General features: G+C 43.0%; 1 protein-coding gene across 4 annotated transcripts; it reads left to right on the top strand.

Annotated features, from left to right (window-relative positions):
- Nucleotides 1-1461: 1461 nt before the first annotated feature.
- TRABD (TraB domain containing) lies at nt 1462-19018 on the top strand. Of its 4 annotated transcripts, none has more exons than XM_010227976.2 (9): nt 1462-1604; nt 3644-3722; nt 6264-6430; nt 7395-7535; nt 12248-12358; nt 13548-13687; nt 15758-15930; nt 16630-16741; nt 18674-19018. In XM_010227976.2, exons 1-9 carry the CDS (start codon nt 1581-1583, stop codon nt 18849-18851), a joined length of 1125 nt encoding a protein of 374 aa, XP_010226278.1. In that variant the 5' UTR covers nt 1462-1580; the 3' UTR covers nt 18852-19018. The 4 variants fall into 4 exon arrangements, with proteins under 4 accessions (XP_010226278.1, XP_088378027.1, XP_088378028.1 ...); XM_088521901.1 differs by having other exon boundaries at nt 3644-3704; XM_088521902.1 differs by lacking the exon at nt 3644-3722 and having other exon boundaries at nt 1586-1604.
- The last annotated feature ends 3140 nt before the right edge of the window (nt 19019-22158 follow it).

Genomic DNA, 22158 nt, shown 5'->3' on the forward strand with positions numbered 1-22158 from the left:
CAGTTTGTGTTCAGGTCAGCTAATTCACTGACAGGAAAATGTTCTTGTATTTTGCACATAAATAAACAGAGAAGCAAGTTAAGTTAGGTCTGTAGGTGTCCGTATATCCATCTGGTGCTGTAGTTATTTGTTGCTGTTGCTTTTTTAACCCAAGGTAAAAACGTTACGTGTGCAGAATCCTTGCATGGGTTTGGACAGGTGATCTGTTTCTGAAACTCTTGGGCTGCTTTGAATCTGTAGCTTTTACTTTAACAAGGCGGCCTGCCCCGTGGATGAGAGCTGTGTGTGTAGCTGTTGCTCATGTGGGACATGGAGCTCAGCTGGATTTCCTGCAAAGAGTGTGCAGAGCCAGGTGTGGAGTGCCCCTGGACTTGCTTTGTCTCTGCCACAGTTGTGATCCCCAGTCACCAGGTGACAGTGGTGACAAAACTCAGCTGTGACTTGTGTGAGCCTCGTCCTACAAGTGTCGGCACGTGCAGCACCTGTCTGAATGGGGTGCTCGTCTCTTGCTGCCCAGACAAACGCTCTTTTTATAGAAGCACATTCTCAGCACAGGCAGAAAACAGCCCAACCCGGTTTGAAGGTGGTTTGGTGAGGCCTGCATGTTGTTTTTCGTGGAGGGTGAAGCCCAGCACAGTCAGGCTGGGTGTTGCTGGGCACAGGGGGCTGCCCAGCACACGCAGGAAGACCTGTTGCCGCGGATAGCAGGAGGCTGCACACGTGTGCCCTGAAGCAGGTCAGAGGGATAAAGCACATGTGCTGCGATGTCCTTTCCTTTCATGGGTGCTTTGATTTTAGTGGGGTGCCAGTACTCCTCAGTACTTGGCTACCTCCTGCCATTCCTGAGAATAGCAGCAGAGTTGCTTCAGAGCACTTCGCGAGTTTCAGGTGTAACTTCAGTATTTTAAGCATAGATGTGAAGAAGGAATCTTAAAACCAAGGTAAGGAAGCGTTCAGCAAGGGAAAACCCCATTCTTGCAGTCCTTTATACAGTTGGGATCTTATCAATACGCTTTCCAAAGAACACCTTACACGTGATAGATAACATGGCACAGACCGGGGCACGTGTTGCCCCCAGATGATGAATATTAGGACTGAGATCACTTTCTTATTCCTTGCAGTGGTGAAGTTCCAGAAACACAGCAGATGATTCTTAAAAATTGCCTGAAATTGTCCCTAATATGGACAAGACATTGATCTGGTTGAGTGAGATTTTTATTGATGCAGAAATCTCTTGCTCGGCCACACTGTGTGTGTTCTGGTTGTTATGAGATAAAAAGGTATTTTTGCAGAATGTCAGGCAGCAAATATGGCTCATTCTGAGTTCCCATGAAATCTGTTCATGTTTTAACACGGTATTCTCAGTATGTCCGAAGAACACGTCACTGGTCAGGATTTACGGACAGCTCAAAAACTGGGTTAAGGAGAGAGGTTTAGCTTTACCTTGCATATATGTTTCTTTTTTCTTGCACTTCTTACAGTAAAACCCAGAATATTTGTTTTAATTTTTGATTCTCTTCCATTGCTTTTACTTTTTGCAGTTCTTGTGCGATTGGTGAAAATAAGCCTGCATTCCAGAGATGCAAGAGGAGCAACAGCCTGAGGTAGGGCTTGGAGCTGAAGTTTTTCCAGTAGAATGATGGGGAAGCTCAAGATTGGAAATCAGCCAGGTTCCTAAGATTGTGCCTAGGGAAGGTCTCCAAAGTAAAGGGTCAAGGCTGCCTATGTGAGACCCCTTTTAAAACAGGGGCTCTTTAAGTTTTGTTGTTTTTAAACTTTCAGATATACCTTTTCAGAGTTCTTTTTCCTGTAATTGCACAAGCTAGAAAACTTTATTTTCAAATGAGGAATTGTGCAAAATAGTCTAACCTTTGAGTTTAGACTTTCAGAATAAAAGTCTTGTGATTACCACATAATTGATTGTATGTGGATGTTCCTGGTGTACGTAGTTTAAGTACCTTGCTGAATTAAACAAAGTGCCTTTTTTCTACCCTTTCTGTCCATTTTCTTCTCCTTTCATCTCTTTTTCAACCTCTTCCTGTGTAATAGCCTAAGTTCATGCAGAGTCCATTCTCAACTTCCATAGTAAAATGTGTCCTCTGTTAGTTAATTAAAAGAGAAGGGACTGGCAGGCTGTTAATGTGTTCCTTTTCCCACTTCAACGTTGTTATGATGACAAAGCCAGCCTAAGTGACAATTAATTCCATATGTTGCAGACTGATACATTTTTCAAAATATTCTTTGTGACTAGACTTGCTTATGCAAGGGCTAGAGTTCAGCCATATGTTGTGATCAAAAACTGAGCTGGCATTAGATGAGGCTTACATGTGTAATTGCAATCTGCAGTTCTCCATGAGCAGACTCCTGCTTTGTAGTGAAAGGGGTGATGTGCTGCTGAGCGTGTTAAACTTTGCCCTGTAGAACTGTTGTACTTTTTGGTCTTACTACATGAGCTGTAATGACAAATTTTGCCTTGCCTTCAGTGTGGCCAAGGTAGGACACCCAGGACTTTCTGCCATATAGTAGTTTTCAGATATTATGAAATACAAAAAAAAAAAAAAGTTGAAAGTACCAGTTACTCTAGCTAAAAGATTGACATTGTTTAGGAGTCCAGCTGCCTGTGAGCTGACTCATACTGCCTTGCATTTGGAAGAGCGTTGAACAATCACGGATTCACATCCTGTGACTAACTTCGACTTAATATCATTAAGGAATTGCAGATTTTTCCCAGGAATCACTGTCAGAACTTTGAATGAGAGCAGTTGCCTGAGTAGAGCTTTCAGCTGGGCTTTCCTCTGTGCTTTACTCTTTCTGCACTAGCTGTGCTTTCCCAGGTTGGATGACTGATTTACCCTAGGCAGAGTAAGTGAAACCATTTGGTTTCTGTGCTAAGGTTTTAAAATGTGTGTACTATGAATAAGGAGGAGTTTTGCTAGTCAAAGACCTGCCTAATGTACTTTCTATCTGTTGTGGGGTAAAAAATGACTTAAAATCCTTTTGCCTTTGACTTCTGATATATTTTCATCCTTTTGATGGAATGAGAAAGGATGAGAAAGACTTTTGCCTTTGATTTCTGATATATTTAAGTCAATATATGCATATTTTTTTCTAAGACTGGGCACGTGAGTATGTAATTACCTTACACTAACAGTAATAGTATGAGATACTTAATCAGACTCCTTCAGAATGGGTGTGCTTGTTCTTGTGAGAGCCGGTTCATATTGTCAGACTTTGACAGTGTAATGCTGCCTGGTTGGTAATTAGGTAAACCATGCCATCTGCTAAGTGCCAGTGTTTTTAGCATCTGTGCACACTTCCATTTCCAGTACAGAAAATTCCATTGTTAGAGATAAATTTGTTCTATTCTAGAGTCAGATATTTTTTGAGTTTGTGTCAGGTATAAATATTATCTTTTTGAAATAGGCATTAAATGTTCACTCTTGGTATGCTGTTTAGCATACAGCTGTTCTCTGTGGTTTTACATATCCAGCTATGCGGAGATTTTGAACCCTGACACGGCTTAAATTATTTAGTTGCTTGCATATTATCTGCAGGTTCAAACCAAGCTGACTCACAAGGGGGGAAAAAGATACTAAAACATTTCCTTATAATTCCCAGTCTCCTTTGAATTTGTTTCACACAGGCTGCTGCAGACTCAATGTCCTCCTCAGAAGCCCCAGAAGATGGCCCAAAGGAAGCGGCGAGTGTGCCCCAGAATATCTGTATGTTCCTGGGTTGACTGGGGAGGGTGTTGCACTAGGATAATATTAAGATAAATGTCTTTGCCTTTCCTTGCCTAATAAGGATGCAGTTGTTAGCACAAAAAGGAGATATGAGCAAGGTCGTATCTGACAATCTTGTCATGATTTGCAGAAAGGCCCGGTTGCAGAAACCACTTTTGAAAAGAGCAATGACATACTGTATTGATTGTCAGTTTTCTAGCCCTGTGCTTTCAAGAGAAAGTAAATTGGTTCTTGATTTAATAGATATATTCAGCTATTGTTTTAAGCTTGCTCCGGCTCTGTAAGGCAAACTCAGATACATACACGTCTGGCCTCTGCTGTTGTGATGGTGGATCAGTTGTCACAGATGAAAAAAATTGCCCATTCCAACATAAAGATAAGTTTGATGTGAAGACCAAGCATGCAGGATGTGGGAATGCAGCCATTTCAGCCAGGGCTTTGGAAGCTCAGGCAGAGTATCAACCCTTACCTTTTAGTGGTAAGGATCAGATAATGAGAGTAATTTATTTCTGGAGGATAAAAGGAAGCTTCTTGGGATATGCTTTTTGTTTATTGATATACGGCTGTCCCACTAATACGTATGATCCTCCTTTTGAACAATAGGAGCATTCGGCCTGGGCTTTCTGGCAAAGAATAGGCTAAGAACCACCCGAGGGCAAGTTATCCTGTAACAGCAGTATTTCTGTAATGCTGAAGTTGCTGAATAACCCCTGGGGACTATAGCTTCTAGAAATAACAATCATGGGAGCAAATCAAGAGCCTTAACCAAAGCAACTAAAGAAGCATTTGAACGTAAAGCAGCAGATTAATTTTTTTTTTGTGATCTGTGTTTTCTTTTTTTTTTTTCCCTTCTCTCCCAGATATAGCAGTTGGGTTTAATAAAAACTGTAGCTGCTTGTGAGAATGTTTTCCTTGTTTATATCTTTAAATGGTAATATATGTTACTGCACTGTTCTAACAGTTTTTTCCCACATAAAACACAATTCAGTCCAGTTTTGAATGTATATGAGGTGGGAGCTGGAAAAACTAATGGAGAGGGAATCCATTAAGGGTTACTGGGTACATAGAAACCACCTTCAACTTAGAGAATCCGAGACATAAATGGCTAGCTGTTCGGAGCATATTTGGGGAAATTATCATGTTTGCTTCCCTCTTTCGTAATGCTTTTGACCACTGTGGGAGATGGGGTCCTTAGGTAGGTTTTGGTGGACTCCATATGGCTGCTTTTGTGGTCACGTTACTGAAGATGCTATGAAATACCCTCCCACCTTTTCCTTTCCTTTTACAGCCAAGCTTTCCCCACCTGCTCCTTTGTCTTAGATCTCTTCAGTACTCACATTGTCTTAGATCAGCTTTTACCTTTCCTGGGGCTTGAGCATAATGCTGCTAAAATCCTGATTAAAGTAGGGCATTTTCATTGTGGGTTTTGAGATTTTTTTTTTAATCCTATAAATCAAGGTATTTGTGGGACAGAACTGAGAGCTGGAGCTATATGGTTAAACTACAGAATTGTGAGAAGAAAGAGGGTGTGTAGTAGTTGTCTGGAACTTATCTGTATCCTTGGCATCCTGCATACACACCTCATTAACCTTTTTCTCCTGGCATTACGGTCCCATTATAGCTTGTGGACCTCTTCAAGGCCTCTTCTAACTCTGTAGCAGCTTCCAGAGAAAGACTTGGTGGGGAAACAAATTCTTCCCCACTCGATTTATCTTCCTCTCCCTGCTTAAGACGCATTACAGCCTAAGAATAATTTAATCCAAGTTAAAACATTTCCCACTGCTGTAAGACTGAAGCTTCAATCTATCTTGGTGAATGGAGCTTCCTGGCATTCCCCAAGGAACTGTAATGGAACTGACAGACCCTTCTATATTTCCATGCAAGCTTGGTATAAATAGGCTGAATTTGTGTTGTGCTGTTTTGACTAAAATAGTTTGTTGAATCCAGGGAAAATTTACCTTTTTTTCATCTTAATGCCTCTTTTAATGTTTAATTTTCAATTGTGTACTGATCTGCTGTGTATTAGTCACAAGAGGCTAAGATTGGTACTGGTAGGTGTGCTACAAGCTCCTGTAGGTGCAGATGACTTTACCAGCATAATTCACACCAGTATAAATATGTTGCTGTTGTTTATACAGATAAAATTACAAAAGGAAGCACTTTTGCTCTAGATTTTTTTAAATGCCTTTTTTCCAATCTAGTGTATACCTTTTCTAAGTATTCTTTGCTTCTCTATCCACCTCACTTGCCACACAGCTTCTCTCTTTCCCTTACTGGACTGCGTGGACAACCTGTCCCAGTGTCCACAGGGTAGGAAACCTGGACTGAGACCCATGCTTGGAGGCAGCCTCTCCAGTGGTGGCACTCTCAATGATGTAGCCTCAGAATTGAATGTAAGACTACAGTAGTAAATCAATGGCCTTTTAGCTCTGCTCTGCTCTTTAGTGCTGGCATATTTTTTGTTTCTCTGTTTTACTTACCTGCATTTCATAGTCATATGTGCCTTTTTTTCTTTTATAGCTGATGCTGATGCATTTAAAATCCTTCTGGAGATGAAGATGAAGAAGAGGCAGAAAACACCCACCTTACCAAGCACTGTGACTGAGCTTGATACAGATGATGGGTCAAAAGTCTATGTGGTTGGAACAGCCCACTTCAGTGACAGCAGCAAAAAGGATGTTGTGAAGGTAAATGTGAAGCAGGAGCCCTTTGGTGGTGTGTTTAGGATGTTGTCAACTTAGCATTAAGTATATCAGAAAGAGCAGTGCCCAGCCCTCTTTCCTGGAACCTGTGCTGTAACCTCCTGGCTGTTCCTGAAGTTGGCCATTGGGAAGGAGGGCAAGTTGGCAGAACTGGAGATGGAATAAGAAGCAGACATACATTGATAGTTTTTTGACCCACTAGCTGTTCTCCCATCCCAAATACCAAAATACATGTCCTGTAAACAGCAAATACCTTAAAAAATGCTGTATTAGAAGTGTCAAAGTGTAGCAGGCTGGCAGCGCGTGTTGTCTCTATTGCCTGGTTGCTGGCACAGAGACAAGCTGAGAAGATACAAAGCCCACAGCAGAAACTGGAGTGTTCAGTGAGGAAAGCCGTGTGAGAAGTGTAATTTAAAAAAAAAAAAATGGTGCCCACCAAAACTATAGAATACAGTCCAAGATGCATATAGGGCTGAAGTTCTAGGGAAAATAGCTTTTATTTGAGACAGTACCTTACGCAAACACTGCAATTTAGAGTGGTTTTACTGCCTGGTGATTGGTGGGAGAGAAATCTCTTGCCATATTCATCAGTTCTGGCTCTTAAAAGGCTCGTTCCACTTGGATTATAAATGGTCATGAAGTACTGTTAAAGGAACTGTTTAACATCAGGATTTTTCTGTTTCTCCACCCACTACAACTTGTGCTTTATCTTGCTGTCTCAGTATGCAGCAACTGCCTAGTATTCCACTGGTATCTTCCTTATTTTTTTTCTCAATAGTTATTTGGTGAAGCCTTGTGTATGTTTTCACTATTCTGTTAACTGAAGATGATTGGCAGAGTGGGCTTTTGTTATACCCCATGTCTTGCAAATTACTCTCCTGCAAGATCAGTACTGGCTGCAGAGCTATTTAATCTTTTCTAAATTAATGTAAATAAATTCATCTTTCAGACAATACAAGAAGTGCAGCCTGATGTAGTTGTGGTGGAGCTATGCCAGTACAGAGTTTCTATGCTAAAGATGGATGAAAAAACATTGCTAAAAGAAGCCAAAGAAATAAATCTGGAAAAACTTCAACAAGCTATAAAGCAGGTATGATTCCCACAGTGAAAATTAAAGGTTTGTACTGATGATCTGTCAAATTATAACCAGAAAGAGTGTTCCTGCCAGCTGTGAACCTAATAGCTTTTGTGCAGGGAGAGTACAGTTAGGCAAAGTTGGATTTGGTCTTTTCCTTTTAGCTTTGTTAGTGAAGGCTTCTGTTCCACAGTAGGGCAGTCTGGGCCTCGAGGCTCTTCCTGGGTTTAACTACTGCTCTGTTTGCAGGGTGCAGTTTTAAGTTTGTAATTGCAATGTTCTGCTGATATATTTAAATATGACTGTTATCCCTTGGATTTGCATCTGTATCACAGCTGTTTAAGGAGCACTTAACCTCGGATTGTTGTGGAATTGCATTCCTTCATCTTAGTGTGTTTCTCTTTTGTATTTCTTCCTGTTTTTGTTTTGTTTTTATTTGTAACTAGTCTGGCAACTTGTCCATGCTTGGATGTGTGTGCAAGACATGACTCTTGTCCTGCGTTTTCAGTTCCAATCCCTTAGCTAGTCTTGGAGCAAATTTAAGCTAAGCACAGCAAAATGATACAGGTTTGATCTTAAAATGATGATAGGATGTTTAATTAGAAGGGCAGCATCAGGTCAGCAGTCATCAGAGTGTTCTGTGTGTTCAGGTGAATGAAGAAATTCAGTTATTGCTCTTGTGTGGTGCCGGCATATCACCAAGTTACTTATTTTTGATGTCATTGGGGAATTCTCAGGATTGCAGCCCCAGTAACAACATAACCTACATCCGTGCAGAAGCATGTGCAGTGGCTAGAGGCTAATCCATTTTGTGTGTGTATGTATATATAGTTTCTCAGAACAATCTTTCCAACTCATACGGTTGAGCAATAATGAACTTTTCCCAGTTTTCTTTATTTATGTCCTATTAAGGAATAAAGCAGCACAAAAGATTTGAATGTTGGATACATCTGTCTGTTTTGATACCCGTAGCCAAAGAAATTAATGTTCACAGCAGCCTGTGTAGTGTAGTTGGGGGTTCTGCCTGGGTAAACAGGCACATAACCTTTCTTTTGATCTCAAAACTAAATGCAACAGTTCTTGCTCAACTCGTTTTAGAGGAGAAAGCTGATGAAAATCAAAGAGAAAACTTCCCTGTCTGTGGGGAAATGTCACATTGGCAGTTCTGTGGCGTAGCTGGCAGTTTCTGCTGGGACTGTGTGGCAGTGCAGCTTGTGCTGGCTCCAAAACCAGAGGATAATACAGGACTTCTTCCTGCTGGTTACAGCTCAACCTTAGACTTTTCTTTGTTGCCAACAATGATGCAGATAATAACTTGGACATCCTGCCTTTTAGATAACATATTTTCCATGTATAACTCCAACAGTAACACAGAGCAATCCCTCCTCCCTTGATTCGGCAGCAGTGTGGATTATACAGATGTAGGCAAAAGCTTGAACTGTCTCACACTAAATTATAGTGGCTTTATTTTCCCCTAACAAAATCAGACCAGCCCCTGTGTTGCTCCATCCTCCTAAATGCTTCCATTGAGCGCTATCATTCCATGTCCATCAAATAAGCATTCGGGCCCAAAAGTTGCACCAAAGTTAAATCTGCATATAACTTGAATCCTATAGTATAAAATCAGAAAAAAAAGGCTTTTTTTGCACTTGCTTGTGTAAATCTTAAGCAGTAAAGTTTTATTTTATTACTCTTAATTGAAGCTGGAATCTGAGCTATTAATTGAAAATTAGTACACATTTGCAATGGCTTGTTGGTATTCACAGATTATCAAGCAACTATTACGGGTTAAAAGCAACCTTTTCCAGCCCCTCCTTTGCTTTGAAACCCATCCAGTGGTTTACAAAGAACTGTCCCTTAAGCAGGACAGCCCCAGTGGACTGGGATCTGGCTCCAACGGGGAAGGTGAGCTGGAAGGATTGGCTTAACCAAACTGGTAAGACTGGTTTCGTCTTCTCCTCTGGCCTTGTTTTCCCCTGTCCCCTCCGTGTCTGCTCCAGAGCTTGCATGGCTATGGGGCAGTCTGAGCAGGGCTCGCCTTTCACCTGGGCTGATTGCTGGTCCTGACGCAAAGGAGGAGATGGGAAACCTTGTCCTTGGCAAGAGCAGAAAGCTGCATGACGGCAGCAAAATATATTAATGCAGCTTCTCCCCCCGGCTTTTTTTCTTCCCCTCTTCCCTTGAGGATGAAGTGACCTGTGTTTTAAAAAATTATATAGTAGTAATATTGGTTTCTAGCCAGTGAAAAAGCTCTCATTTTGCCCAGCTCTCCCTAGTTAGATAAGCTACAGGGTTAATGGTGTCTCTTGGCAGATGAAGGCCTGTGTACGGGGGCTGAAGGCTGCAGCCACGGGCTCTCCTTGCATGTGCTGCGGAGTCAGAGTCCCCAGTGCATTTGCAAGCAGCAGCAAAACCCCTTCCCACCTGCAGGCTGCAGGGCTGTGTTGGTACCAGACTGTCCACAGCAGTTGGCCTTTCTGAGAGAAGAAACCCAGAGGACTATGGTGTTTTGCCTGTGCGCGTCTCCAGTGCAGTCCTGGGTCTGTCCCTGGCTACATCCATACAAGCTGAGATGTCCTCTATGTTTTGTCTTTGTTAATCATCCATTTCAGACCCTGATGAGTGCTTGATATAATCTCCTCTCATGCATTTGATCTTTCTGTGTACATTTTCTATTTCAAATATCTTGTTTTCAGGACAGAAATCCACCAGAGATTATACAGGAGCACACTGACGTTTTCACTTTGTTCCTCTCCTAAGAATCCCTACCATTCTTCTTGCTTTTTTGATTGCTGTTAAACGCAGAGCTGAGGAACTCAGTATTTCTCATTCACTCCTGTGTGCCAGTAGCTCTGTGTTGTGTTGCACGTGCCATCAAGTTCCTTTTCACAGGTGCATGGCTTTGGATATGGCTGTTGCATCCAAGCCAAGAGTTTATTGCCAGTCCCTCGGGGTTTCATTCCTGTTTGTGGCCAGCTTTGCCTTTTCTGACGTGGGATAGCCTTGTGCTGCTGAGGACCTCGTGCTGCTCCTGTCAGTCCTGCTGTGTGAGCCCTTCGTTCCCCAGCGCTCGGTCTGAGCAGTTGTTGCTGTTTGAGACTCCAAACTGCTGCTTGTTGCTTCTCATCTCCTCGAGGCTGAGCAAACATGGGAGCAAAAACCCTGAGTTTTACACGAGCCTAAGAGCACAAATGGCTCAGGGATGCTTCAAAGCTGCATCCATTTGATACTCAGCAGGATGAATCTTTCTTCGCTGTGTTTAAAAATAAATAAATAAATAAATACAATGCTCAGACACATCAATCCTGAAGGGGCAGTAGCCCACACATGAGCTTAGTCTGCATTGCCTTGGTTTTCTTCTCCTTGTGGGGATCTTTTCTAAGCCCCTGGAAACCTTTTTGAAGGGAGTCTGGAGAACACTGAAAGCAGCTTCTCGTTGCCCTATTGCTTGTCCCTCCCCAGAGCCCCATGCCCTGTCCTTCTGCTCAGGTGGTTCCCATGTTCCTGCTCCCACCCGGCGCTGGATTGCGCTTTGTGGTGCACAGAAGCGCTGATTTGGGCTTGAAGGTGGCCCTGCTCTTCTGCCAGTTCTTATCCTCAACGGCTGTGCAGTTTGCATAACGGCAGAAAAGCCGTGACCTCCTTTGGGGAGGCGTCACACGAGCGTCGGAGTCGGTACCAAGGGCGTCATTTGAGTGTGGATTTGAGGGAGGAAGGGACAGGCACGTTCCCGTGGTAATTCAGGCAGTCGTGTTAACTTGAGCTATCCCCTCTAACCTCCTCAGTCAGCTGGTGCAGCAGGAAACCTTTGGGGAAGAGAATTTTGAGGGAGTTTCTCTTATGGCAGTGGTATGGCCTGATGCCAGGTCACAGGAAGGGTGGAGCTGGGGTCAGGTTTGTCCCGGCAGGATGTAACACTCGGCCACCAAGTCTCAGGGCTTTAGCACAGCTGGCTCAGGAAGAGCCAGAACGGGACCGGGAACAGCAGTAACAGCTCTGAGTGCAGTTGTGTGAGGTTGTTTATTTCCGTTTCTTTAAAAGTAATAAACAAACAAACAAAAAAGGGTTTCAGCCTCTGTTCTTTGCCCAAGGAGGATGCCCAGGGTGCGTGTGGGACGGGGTCGTACCCAAGACCCAGGTTTCCAAGGTTTTGTGAGCAGCAGCTTCTTGCCCAAGGCTGAGTGCCCCGTGTGTCTGCAGCTCCTGACCCGGCGGGGGCTCTGTGCAGCGTTTCCCTGGCACGGGGGGAGTGTTTGGTTGGATATTTCCCTTTCAGTATGCCCACGATGTGGAATTTGGTACATTTGCAGTGGAATGGCTTCTGTTCTAATTGGGAAGGTTAAGAAAAAATAAATGTGCAGTATGAGCTGAGCTATTTTACCACTCAGTTATTCAGACACTTCCTTCAAGCAGGTGGAATAAATATAGGAGGAAAAGCAGCCAGTCTTGCTGACCTCCCCTGTTGTGCCTTTTTGTTGAAAAGGAAAATATCTTGGTTATATGCTGAAGTGAAAAGCCACTTTACAAATGACAGAAGCTAAAACAAAAGGTGTGTATTCAGCACTGAGCTGGCTGCAAAGGGTAGCTTCCATATTGTTTCTTCCGCAAGATAATTAACAATTTTTGATTGTGAGCAGTGCCTTCCTCTCAGAAATCCAGACAGCTTGTTGGTTTTCTTCTTAATGTTTTTTTTTTCTTCTTTTTTCTCTCTCTCCCCTTTCCACTAGAACGGAGTCATGTCTGGGTTGATGCAAATGCTGCTTCTGAAAGTGTCTGCTCACATCACAGAACAGCTGGGGATGGCCCCAGGCGGAGAGTTCAGGGAGGCTTTCAAAGAGGTGAGGACTTGAAACGGTTCTTCCAGGTCAGATTACTGGCCTTTGAGTCAGACTAAATAAAGCCATTTGTTAGGTACTGGAAGAGAGTACTGGGCTGGTGTTTGCACTGCAGCCTACGCCATGGGAGTTATCTGCAACCTCAAAGTAAACTCAGAGCTGCAGATGTCTGCAGCCCTGAGTGACACAAAGGCAACACCGAAAAGGCTTTAAATGTCAAGGTGTTTTTTTTTTTTTTTTTTTTTCCCCTCCCTGATTATGTGTTAATGGCATTTGTTTTAGTTGTATTAATAACTAACTTTTTTCTGTTCTAGTGGAATAACTGTTGTTGGATAGTGAAATCGTTACAGTAAAACCACCAACAGAAACTGGGGGATCTAGCTGTTTGTTTTGGGTAGTTGAAATAACTCCATCCAAATGATAATCCTGTTTTTATTCAATTCTGGTGGTCATCCCTACCATGTTAAAAGGGAGAACACACCATGGTTTTAAACACTATGAAATAATTGTGCCTTTATTCTTAAAAAAATGGAATTGTTTCAAGGCCCATTTTCCTGAGTATTCTGGACCAGACTTTGTGTCTTCCTCCTGCAAAAAAAAATCATTTAAATCCTTCCAAATGGTTGTTTGGAATTTTTTATAACCCGTGTTTAACGAGGAGCTTTCCAGTGTATTGTAGTCTTGGTTGACAAATGTTTTAGCACAATCTTGCCTGGCATTGCTGTTTGGTATCTGGCATTAGTCTTTGTTTTGTGAGCTCCTCCAGTTCTCAATTTATTCTGTCATCAGAAACAGTTGGACAGGTTTAATCCTGATGAATCCTAGTTAAAAGCAAAATATTCAAAGTCATTTTACTTGCAACTTTATTCCAACCTGGATGGGTATTCAGCCTCATCTGTTTGCCTGAAGTCATAAAGAGGTGCTGCATATTTATGTAACAGAAAAATAAAGAGAGGGTGGAATTAAAATTCATGGATTTACTGTAAATTTACTGAAACTCATGGGTGATATATTCCTTTACAAAGTAGTATATTGAAAAAGTTTGCTGCAAAGCCAAGAACTCTGAATTGTGATAGTGTTTTGCTCCTCTTTTTTTTCTTTAAAATATCTCGAATAACATAATAAGACAAATGTTCCCTTAAACGGGCAGTGATTGGAAGTCTTACATGGTAATCTGTGTCTTCTCTTCCAGGCTAGTAAAGTACCTTTCTGTAAATTTCATCTTGGAGACAGACCCATCCCTGTTACTTTTAAGAGAGCAATTGCTGCTCTTTCTTTCTGGCAAAAAGTCAAGCTTGCTTGGGGCCTTTGCTTCTTATCTGACCCAATCAGGTATGAATACGAGTCCTCTCTGATTTCCAAGGGCAACTTCTTCAACTCTTCAATCTGACTTTAGTAGGAGCTGAAAGTCTTCAGTAGGCAGCCTGATGTAGAACACCTAAAGAAACAAACATTGCTCAAAAAATTATTTTTGGTTTGTCTATTCCTTTGCTGAACACAAATTCTTTCCCATTATCAGCATGTGGATTTTCCTAATGGAGTAGGATTTTTCCCTGGGCTAATATATACTGCATCAAGATTTCCAAAGGACTTGGGCCTGCTGTGTTAAGTCACATCAGGATCAGGGTAGTTTGAGAATTGAATCAACATCTGCTGTCTGAGCAGTTTTGTTGTTTGTTTGCTTTTTGGAACAAGAGAAAACATTTAAAAGTTTGTGTGACTTAATGCTGCCTTTATGAAGGGGCCTTGTTAGGAACTTCTACCTTATGGTAGTGCTTCCCAGATGGTTATTTTCTTGCTCAGCCTGGTTTCCTCTACCCTTCAGAGAAATCGTTTGTTTCCGCCCTGCCTCTGCCCACAGGTGAGAGGGAGCTTCCTTGGGCTGGGTGAGAACACGTGCCCCGTGTTCTCCTCAACTCCTGCTGTTCCTAGCAGACTTGCAGCAGCAGCAGGTGTCCAGAAACTGGTTGGCAGCTCGTGTGGTCCCTGAACCCCCGTGCTTACCTCGTTGCCTGTGGCTGGAGCCCTGCAGAGCCCACGCAGGGAACAATGTTGGGTGGTTTGGGTTTTTTCAGACGTTCTGAATCGGCCCAGGGCTCAGCCAAGCCAGACGTGATGTGGTTTTGGCTTTTATTTGCTTCCTGTAAAAACTTGCTACTACCTTTAGCTATAAAAGGAGTTTGAATTTTTTTTCTGTTTTATTATCTGCAGTTAAAAGTAAATTTTATTTCTTTACTAGACTAATAAAAGCATGGAGCTATTTATGGATTTGGGGAGGGGGGACACTGGAGTATTTATTTCTCTGCCACTTCTCCCGTTCCTTCACTTATCCCGAGAAGATTTTGTTTTTCAACTGCAATTTTAACCTGTAGTCATGATAGGTGAATGCTGGTTCACAGATGAAATTTAAATTTGGATAAAGTTGCACCTAAACTTTTTACAACTGATCTGTGAAATTTGTGGTTTTGGAAATACAAATATATATGTACATAAAGGGGGGGACTGGTGTGTAGACACGACCACTGAGACATCAGTATGTGGTTGTGCTGGAAAGGGAGTAGTAATTCAGCATCGGTTTGTGCCAGTTTTGGTGTTGGGTGACTTGGTGAAAGCCTGCAATATGCTTCTGCTTTTGGTTGTCCCCGTTTGCATTTGTAGTGTCTTTGATCTCAGAAACAGGGCTCAGAGAACACACGGTGGGATCAGCCTTCAGCGGACAGTGGTCGAAACCGCTTAGCAGTTGCTGCAAACTGCACCGCAACCCTGAGAGCAAGCAGAAGGTTAAAAGCACCTTTAAAAGATAAAGAAGCTCACCACGTTTGCTCCTGTGTTTCTTGCCCTCTCTATTTCCTGTTCATTTAACATTCTCCCATTCAGAGATTTAAAAATATGTTAGACTTCCCTGAAGCTGAAGACTTGTGTTTGGTGCTAGAAACCTGCAGAACCCTCTATCTCCTCAGGCTGCCCCCATGCAGTGTGTGTTTATTTTATTTATTCCTGAAGCATAGCCTTTCTGGGTGCTCAGAACCACCTCCTCAGAAGTGCACGCATTGCTTCATTTAAACTTAATATATTTTGAGATGTTTGGAGCCACTTGTCCTACTGCTTTTGAATCCCCGTGCTTTTGCTCGGTTTGGTTGCCAGCTTGCAAACTGGGAAAGGTAAAAAAAAAACATTCAGTTGAACTGCCTAAAGGCAAGTGACCTCCCTTGTCTTTCCTTGACTTCAGAGGCACTGTTAAATATCCAGTCTTACAGGTTTAGGGAAATTGCTCTCATTTTGGAGAGAACTATACAGCATTTATTTGTGTCTAACATGAATGACCCCTTAAAGTTGCTCTTTTGCTGTCAGTCTGTCTCTTGGGCTTTAAAGTCATTAAATAGATATGTATTTTCCTTTCAGTAAGGATGATGTGGAGAAATGCAAACAGAAGGATTTACTGGAGCAGATGATGGCAGAAATGATCGGAGAGTTCCCTGATCTTCATCGCACTATTGTCTCGGAACGAGATGTTTACTTGACCTACATGTTGAAGCAAGCTGCAAAGCAGATAGAACTACCTCGAGCTTCAGAAAGTAATTGTTTTGTGTTAGATACCATCACTGGTGGCATGACACTCGCTTTCACTTCTGGGGATACCTGGAGTCTTCTGTGGGTTTGTTTTGTAGACATATGCCACATGCTGCAGAGGATTACAGGGCCTAAAGAAAAAAATAGTAGTGGTGTTGTCCTCTCCTCGGTAGGACCGTATTTGTCTGGTCTTCAAAATCCTCTTGTTCTTGTGTGTCGTCTGCATGCCCTTGGGATATATGTAAGCGTATGCCTATATAAGCATTAAGAATATAAACAATATGGATTGCTTTTTATTTGCTCTCTTAAGGAAATACTGTTTGCAATCACTTCGTGCAAAACTTATGGCCCTTTGTCAATTAAAAAATAATAAGAATATAATAGTGGGAATATGATAATAGTTGGAATATTGCACCTATATTCTTGTATCCGGTATTTGGTGCCAGCCCTGCTGCCTCCTGCTTCCCAGAACAAACAGGTCCCGAAAATCCCGGCGCAGCATGGAGCTGGTTCAGGCTGGGAACGTGAGCAACTATAGGAAAGATACATGTTAACTTTTACTGTGCAACATTAAGTTTTAATTATGTAGTATTATGAGGACCTGCCTCTGGAAAAAAAATCTGCTTTATAATGTCACACATTTCCTTTATAGTTTGCAATTAGTTTTTACTGATGTGTTCCTTTCTCTCCATCTCTCTTTCTAGCTGAACCTAGACAGTACATCCCATCTGTTGTAGTGGGTGTTGTTGGGATGGGCCACGTACCTGGAATTGAAAAGAACTGGAAGTCTGACTTAAACATCCAGGAAATAATGAGGTAACAGTTATCCTTCCTATTGAGGTTACCAGCCTCTCTGGCTGAAAGCTGGCGATGAATCTTTGGTTTTTTGGTTGTTGCTTGTCACAGCACGAGGAGCCATTGCTGCTGTTGTCCCTGCCTCCTCAGCACACTGACTTGCTGGGTACTGCTTGCAGTAAAGGCAAAAGAACAACCAAATGGGAGAAGTGTATAGTTGGAGATCAGGCTAATTGTGAGGAAGCAGCTTTGCCTGGAAAGAAAATTTGTCAGTCCATGTTTGGGGCTTTTAAAATCGGAATTCAAGTGAGGTGACACCTCATGGGAGGTGGCAGGTACAAAACCAGGCTTTGCTCTAGCTTAGGTAAATATAAAGTGTGGATCTCATGGCTTTGCAGTGTCAGGGCACTGATGGTTCTGGGAAGCCTGAAATCACGATTGCTTATTACTTATTTTTCACTGTACATATTACTGTAAGTAATAGGATCTTTTAAAGCTTATGCTCAATTATGCCCAGCTGGTAAGAAGTCCCTGCCCCTTTCTGCAGGGTTGTAGCTCAAGGCCAGGCTCTCTGATCCTGTTCTGTACCCTGCCAGGGCCATAGTTCAATGTCAGGGTTACTGGTGTCTTTTGTAAGATGCTAACAGCGCGTGAACCTGGCTTTCTAAAGTGATACAAGATATAAATAATAAAAAGCAAATGACAGATGGCATTCAGACTGTATGAAGACCCTAATTTCTTGTTAATCTTTTTATTTTTCTGGTGTTGTCATGTTGCAGATGCAAAGTTATGCTTTTTGTGTTAGTGAGTGTCATCTCCCCAAAGGGAGAAGTTCTAAAGGTTTTACAGGTATCTGTGTTTTGCAAGTTGCAAAATAACCTTGAGAATGGCCTTGGCATCCCCTACGCTTACATTCTGTGCTAAGCCCGACCCTAGGCAGAGCTTACTGTTTTCTGAAGGTCGTACTACCCAAATTGCACTGAGGGACCAAAATGGAGAAGAGCATAGGGAGTGTGAAGGCTGTTTGGCCCATCCTTTGCTCAATGTATGCATTGCTCTCAAACTGTGCATATTCCCTCACCTGCTAGATGTGACCTCAGTCATCTCCAGCTAGCACACCCTACCTGCTTTAGAGGTGCCTCATAGGCTTTGCGCTGCAGGACCTGCTTGTAAATGCATTAGGAATGGGTTTTCGGAGATAAATAAGTGGGAGTTTGGGAATCCTTTCAAGCTGCGGAGAGCAGTGTCCCTTGGAGAAGATTACTTGGGTTGCAGCGTATCCATGCGGTGTGTGCAGAGCCCTGCGGAGCCTGTTATTCCCGGAGCAGGACACAGGCCCAGGGCCCTGCTGTCAAAGCCAACCTGGCTCTTTGAGAGCAGCTCTGCTGGCCACCGAACGCCCCTCACTCGCAGCGCTGCCCGCGACCGGGCCTAGAGCAGGGTGCAGAGCCCCCAGCGCCCTCCCGGGAGCGGGGCAGATCCCGCGCCAGTGTCCCGCATCCCGAGTATCCAAGCGCCGCCTCCTCCCTTGCCCGAGTGACAGTGAGCTGGGGGCCCAGGCGTGGGGCTCCGACTGGCCCATGCTGCTCCTGAGCTTCTGCTCTGTGTCGAGATCTGCATAACACTGTTAAAAACAGCCCTACAAACTACTGAACTCCCAGTATTCCTCGGGAAATCCTGGTATCATCTTGGTTACTTTGGTGGGGTGATGGGCCAGACAGGGCCCCAGGCTGTTAAAAGTGGCACATACATGAGTGGCAAAGTTGTCTCTTGCTTAAATTTGGATCTGGCCCATGAACGTGGAAGAACAGATTGCCCATCTGTTCTCTGGAAGGTCTCCTGCACTCCAAAGGAGGAGAGGAAATGATCATTGTTGATCATTGTTTTGGTCAAAAACTACCTATTTTTTTCCCAGATACAGTGTTAACTTTTTTTTTGTATCCCTTCCTTCAGTGTGCCTCCTCCATCAGCTTCAAGCAAGATTTTCAGATTTGTCGTAAAAGCAACAGTTTTTGGACTCATGGGATATGGCTGCTACCGAGTAGCTCAGAGGACAGTGCGGTTCCTTCTTTCGACGGCAGCAGCACAGAGCTACCTTCAGAAGCTGACAGAGGTGAGACCACTGCCCTGAACATCAAGCAGAGGCTGAGGACGTGGCTGGACAGGCTGCTGGAGGCAACGAATGGAGTGGGCTGGAAGAAGAGGGAAATGAAGGTTGGAGTCGGAGACGGTTGATGCTGAACAACGCTGAATTACTGTGTAATAAAGTATTGATACTAAAAGCTACACCAGCTATGATGCAATGAATACGTTTGATCCTTGGTAAGTGTACTGCATGAAAGCACATGATTCTGGATTGAGGTAAAGGAAATATACACAAATATATAATATATATACAAAGACTTGCTGTATGTATAATATATATTAAGAGTGGTGTAGTGTGGACAGCTTAAAGAGCGTGCGCTCAGGACTCTTCTGAGAGGAACAGAAGCAGAGTAGCACAATCGGGTGCATCTGCTCAGGAGTTCAGGGACACCTGCTTGAGTGATTTTTAGGTTTTTTCCTTAGGTATAGTAATACCTAGAGGTCATTTCTGGTGCCAGGCACTTTTACACGTCATTTGGAAGGACATCTCTCTGTAAGTGTTTTATACTTAAAACACACTTTTTAAAAACCTTTAGACCTTTCCAAAAACTTCATAATTGTACAGGCTGTCATCCCTACACTGCTCAGATTTTTAACAAGCCTTACTGCAAACCAGAAGTGCTGCCTTTGGATCGCATCCTCGTTGCAGCCGCCGGTTGAGTCCTCTCTCTCCTGCATTGGGAAGGTCCCACCGCATCCCAGTTCAGTGTGGCTGGTGTCAGATGTTTACAGGACACTCTGTTCCTTTAGATTAGGTTATTTAATCTGTATTAGTTAGCCAAATCCTGCTGGAATTGGTATTGTAAATTTAAGAGAATAGAACTACTGTTCAAATTGCTTTTATTTCTCAGAGCTTTCATTACTGGGACAAGAAGTCTGGAACTGATAGTACCTGCCCCTCATTTTTGATACCTGGAAATACTTTATTTATCAATATAATTTCTCAGTGGATAAATATTTTAATCTATTTAGTAGAAAATCAAAGCTCTACTTAGTTTTTCAAATTAGTGGTAGTGTTTTATTTTGGCTGCTTGCTATTTATACAAAGAATTATGGGTACTTCAAACTGCTGTGATTCTTTTCATTTTTTTATTTTATTTTGTCAGGGTAACTGTCATCCATCTTTCTTTTTTTCTTAAATCCTGGGCTAATATTGAATTGGATTTTGGGGTACCTTTGGTACAGGCTCGTCCTTGATTGTAAAGAGCCCTCTGCAATCAGCTGGTCCCAGTCCAAGAGTACAAATAATTGTCATATCAAAATTCTTAGGCGACACAGGGAAGCGCAAGTCCTGTTTGCTCCTCAGGCTCCTGTGCAATCGCTGATTGACTTCAGTTGGGATCTGTGTGACCCTCTGGGGAGAGGGGCTGTGAAGCAGGAGGAAGAGCAGGTGCTGTCCTAGTTTCATGGTTTTTTTTTTTTTTTTCCAACTTCTTTCAATAAAATCAACACACCGCTTTGCTTGGCGGGTGAATTTCCAAAGCCTTGTGTTGGAAATATTCCCACACAAAAGTATGTTTTTGCCAAAAGTACGTGTGTGTATCTCCAGTCTTGTCCTTTCTTCAAGACTCTTTTTTTTTTTTTTTTTTTTTTTTTTTTTTTTTTTTTTTTTTTTTTAACTGAAATTGAGGGTCTGCTGCTCTCTGTGGTGGCGCTGGCTTTGGAGCTGGTCTGTCCCTGCAGCCTGCTGCTTTTCTGCCTCGCACCTCGTGGTCACGGTGGGTCCCAGCGCAGCGGTCGCTGCTGCCTCCTTATCTTTAAGCCTCCTGTCAAACCTGACCCGATTCTGCCAGGCTCCTAAGTGCTTAGGTGCTTCTCTGGATCAGGGCCTTAACACTTGTGCGCGGAATAAACTTAGCAAATAAGAAGGGCAGCAATTCCCACTCGGACATCCAGTGTAGCCGGTAGCGTGGAGTGCTGTGGAATCGGGACCTCTGTCTTTCCATCAATTAGTGCTTGAGAAAAAAGAGGAGACCTCTGGCAGGATCAAAAGCAGCAGCATTTGTGAACAGATGATAGAAACTAGAGTGGCTGCCTGAATTTTGATTCCTGTGGTGGTTTGTTTTTTGTTTTGTTTTGTTTTTATTTTGGTAAAGGTTTAATATATTGTTTACTACTAATCAGTCCTATTGGAGTAAATGTATTACATTTTGTGTAGATTTTTTAAGGATGAAAGCAAAAGCTTAAGCTCATTCTTCTCCTGGCTTTACTGATATACCAAAAGATTTTTTCTTTTTTAATTTGAGATCATTCTAGCTGGTAGAGTTCAATATATTGATGTTTTGCTTTAAGATCTCTACAGATTTTTAAGGTATCTGCAGACATTTTAAAAGCTCTGCAGATCTTTAATATCTGTGCTCAGGTAATTTTACACAAAAGACAAATATAAGGTAAATTTTAGGGGAGAAAAAAAAAAAGAGCCTTAAACGTGGGTGGGACTAATGCTGAATGATTGTCATGGAGCATTCTTGCAGTCTTACTGTTCTTTTTATCCAGAAATTATTGCCGTGTAAGCTGTCCTTTTGCAGTCCAGCCTTTATCAGCGCTGATACTTTGAGCCTCTGGTTTCATCCTTTCTGAGGAGCGGAGCAGCAGGTTCTTGGCGGGGCTGTGCGTGGGGCAGGTTGTGCTCTGCCTCCCGCTGCCGCCCGCACGCGCTGCCCAGGGGCGCCCCGCGCCGCCACCTGCAGAACTCGCCCTCCCCTTCAGTGCACGAGTGGGTCGTGCTGTCCCTGTGACATAATCAGTGTTTCGGATCCGCTCCTGTCCATTCTAGTCCAGTCAGCCCTTCCAGTGTTAGCAGCATCCCGTAAAACTACGTTGAATTGTCCCAGCCCCACCTCAACCTGATGAAGCCATACTGTGTTTTTGGGTGACGTGTACATCTGCTTTATGCACTTGTACATCTGATGTAAATTTGAAGTATTTTTAACAATGTGTGCCTTTAATCTAAAGTGGTTTAAACAGCAGTATGTTCTATGATATAAAAAATAAAATATTTTAACCACCGTTTCTGTCAAAGGCATTTATTTTCTGTATTAGTCACTTTCTGAAAGCAAGCCCTAGTGCACAGCCTCACAGTGAGCAATACACAGCTCTGCTGGGTTTATTCCTTTGGAGTGAATCCCTCCCCACAGGGGCTCTGGTCTCTGGTGCTGGACTGAAGAAACTAGTTCTTCTACCCCATGTAATCAGGGAACAGACAAGAAGGGTTTTCCCTGGGTGTTGCCCTTTGACAGCCCCCTCGAAGGCTCCAGGAGCACAGGGAAACTTCAGAGCAGTTGCCTGAGGGC

This window comes from Tinamus guttatus, unplaced genomic scaffold (assembly GCF_059628265.1).
Source record: "Tinamus guttatus ecotype Peru unplaced genomic scaffold, ASM5962826v1 Tinamus_guttatus_pri_ptg000138l, whole genome shotgun sequence".
Lineage (NCBI taxonomy): Eukaryota > Metazoa > Chordata > Aves > Tinamiformes > Tinamidae > Tinamus > Tinamus guttatus.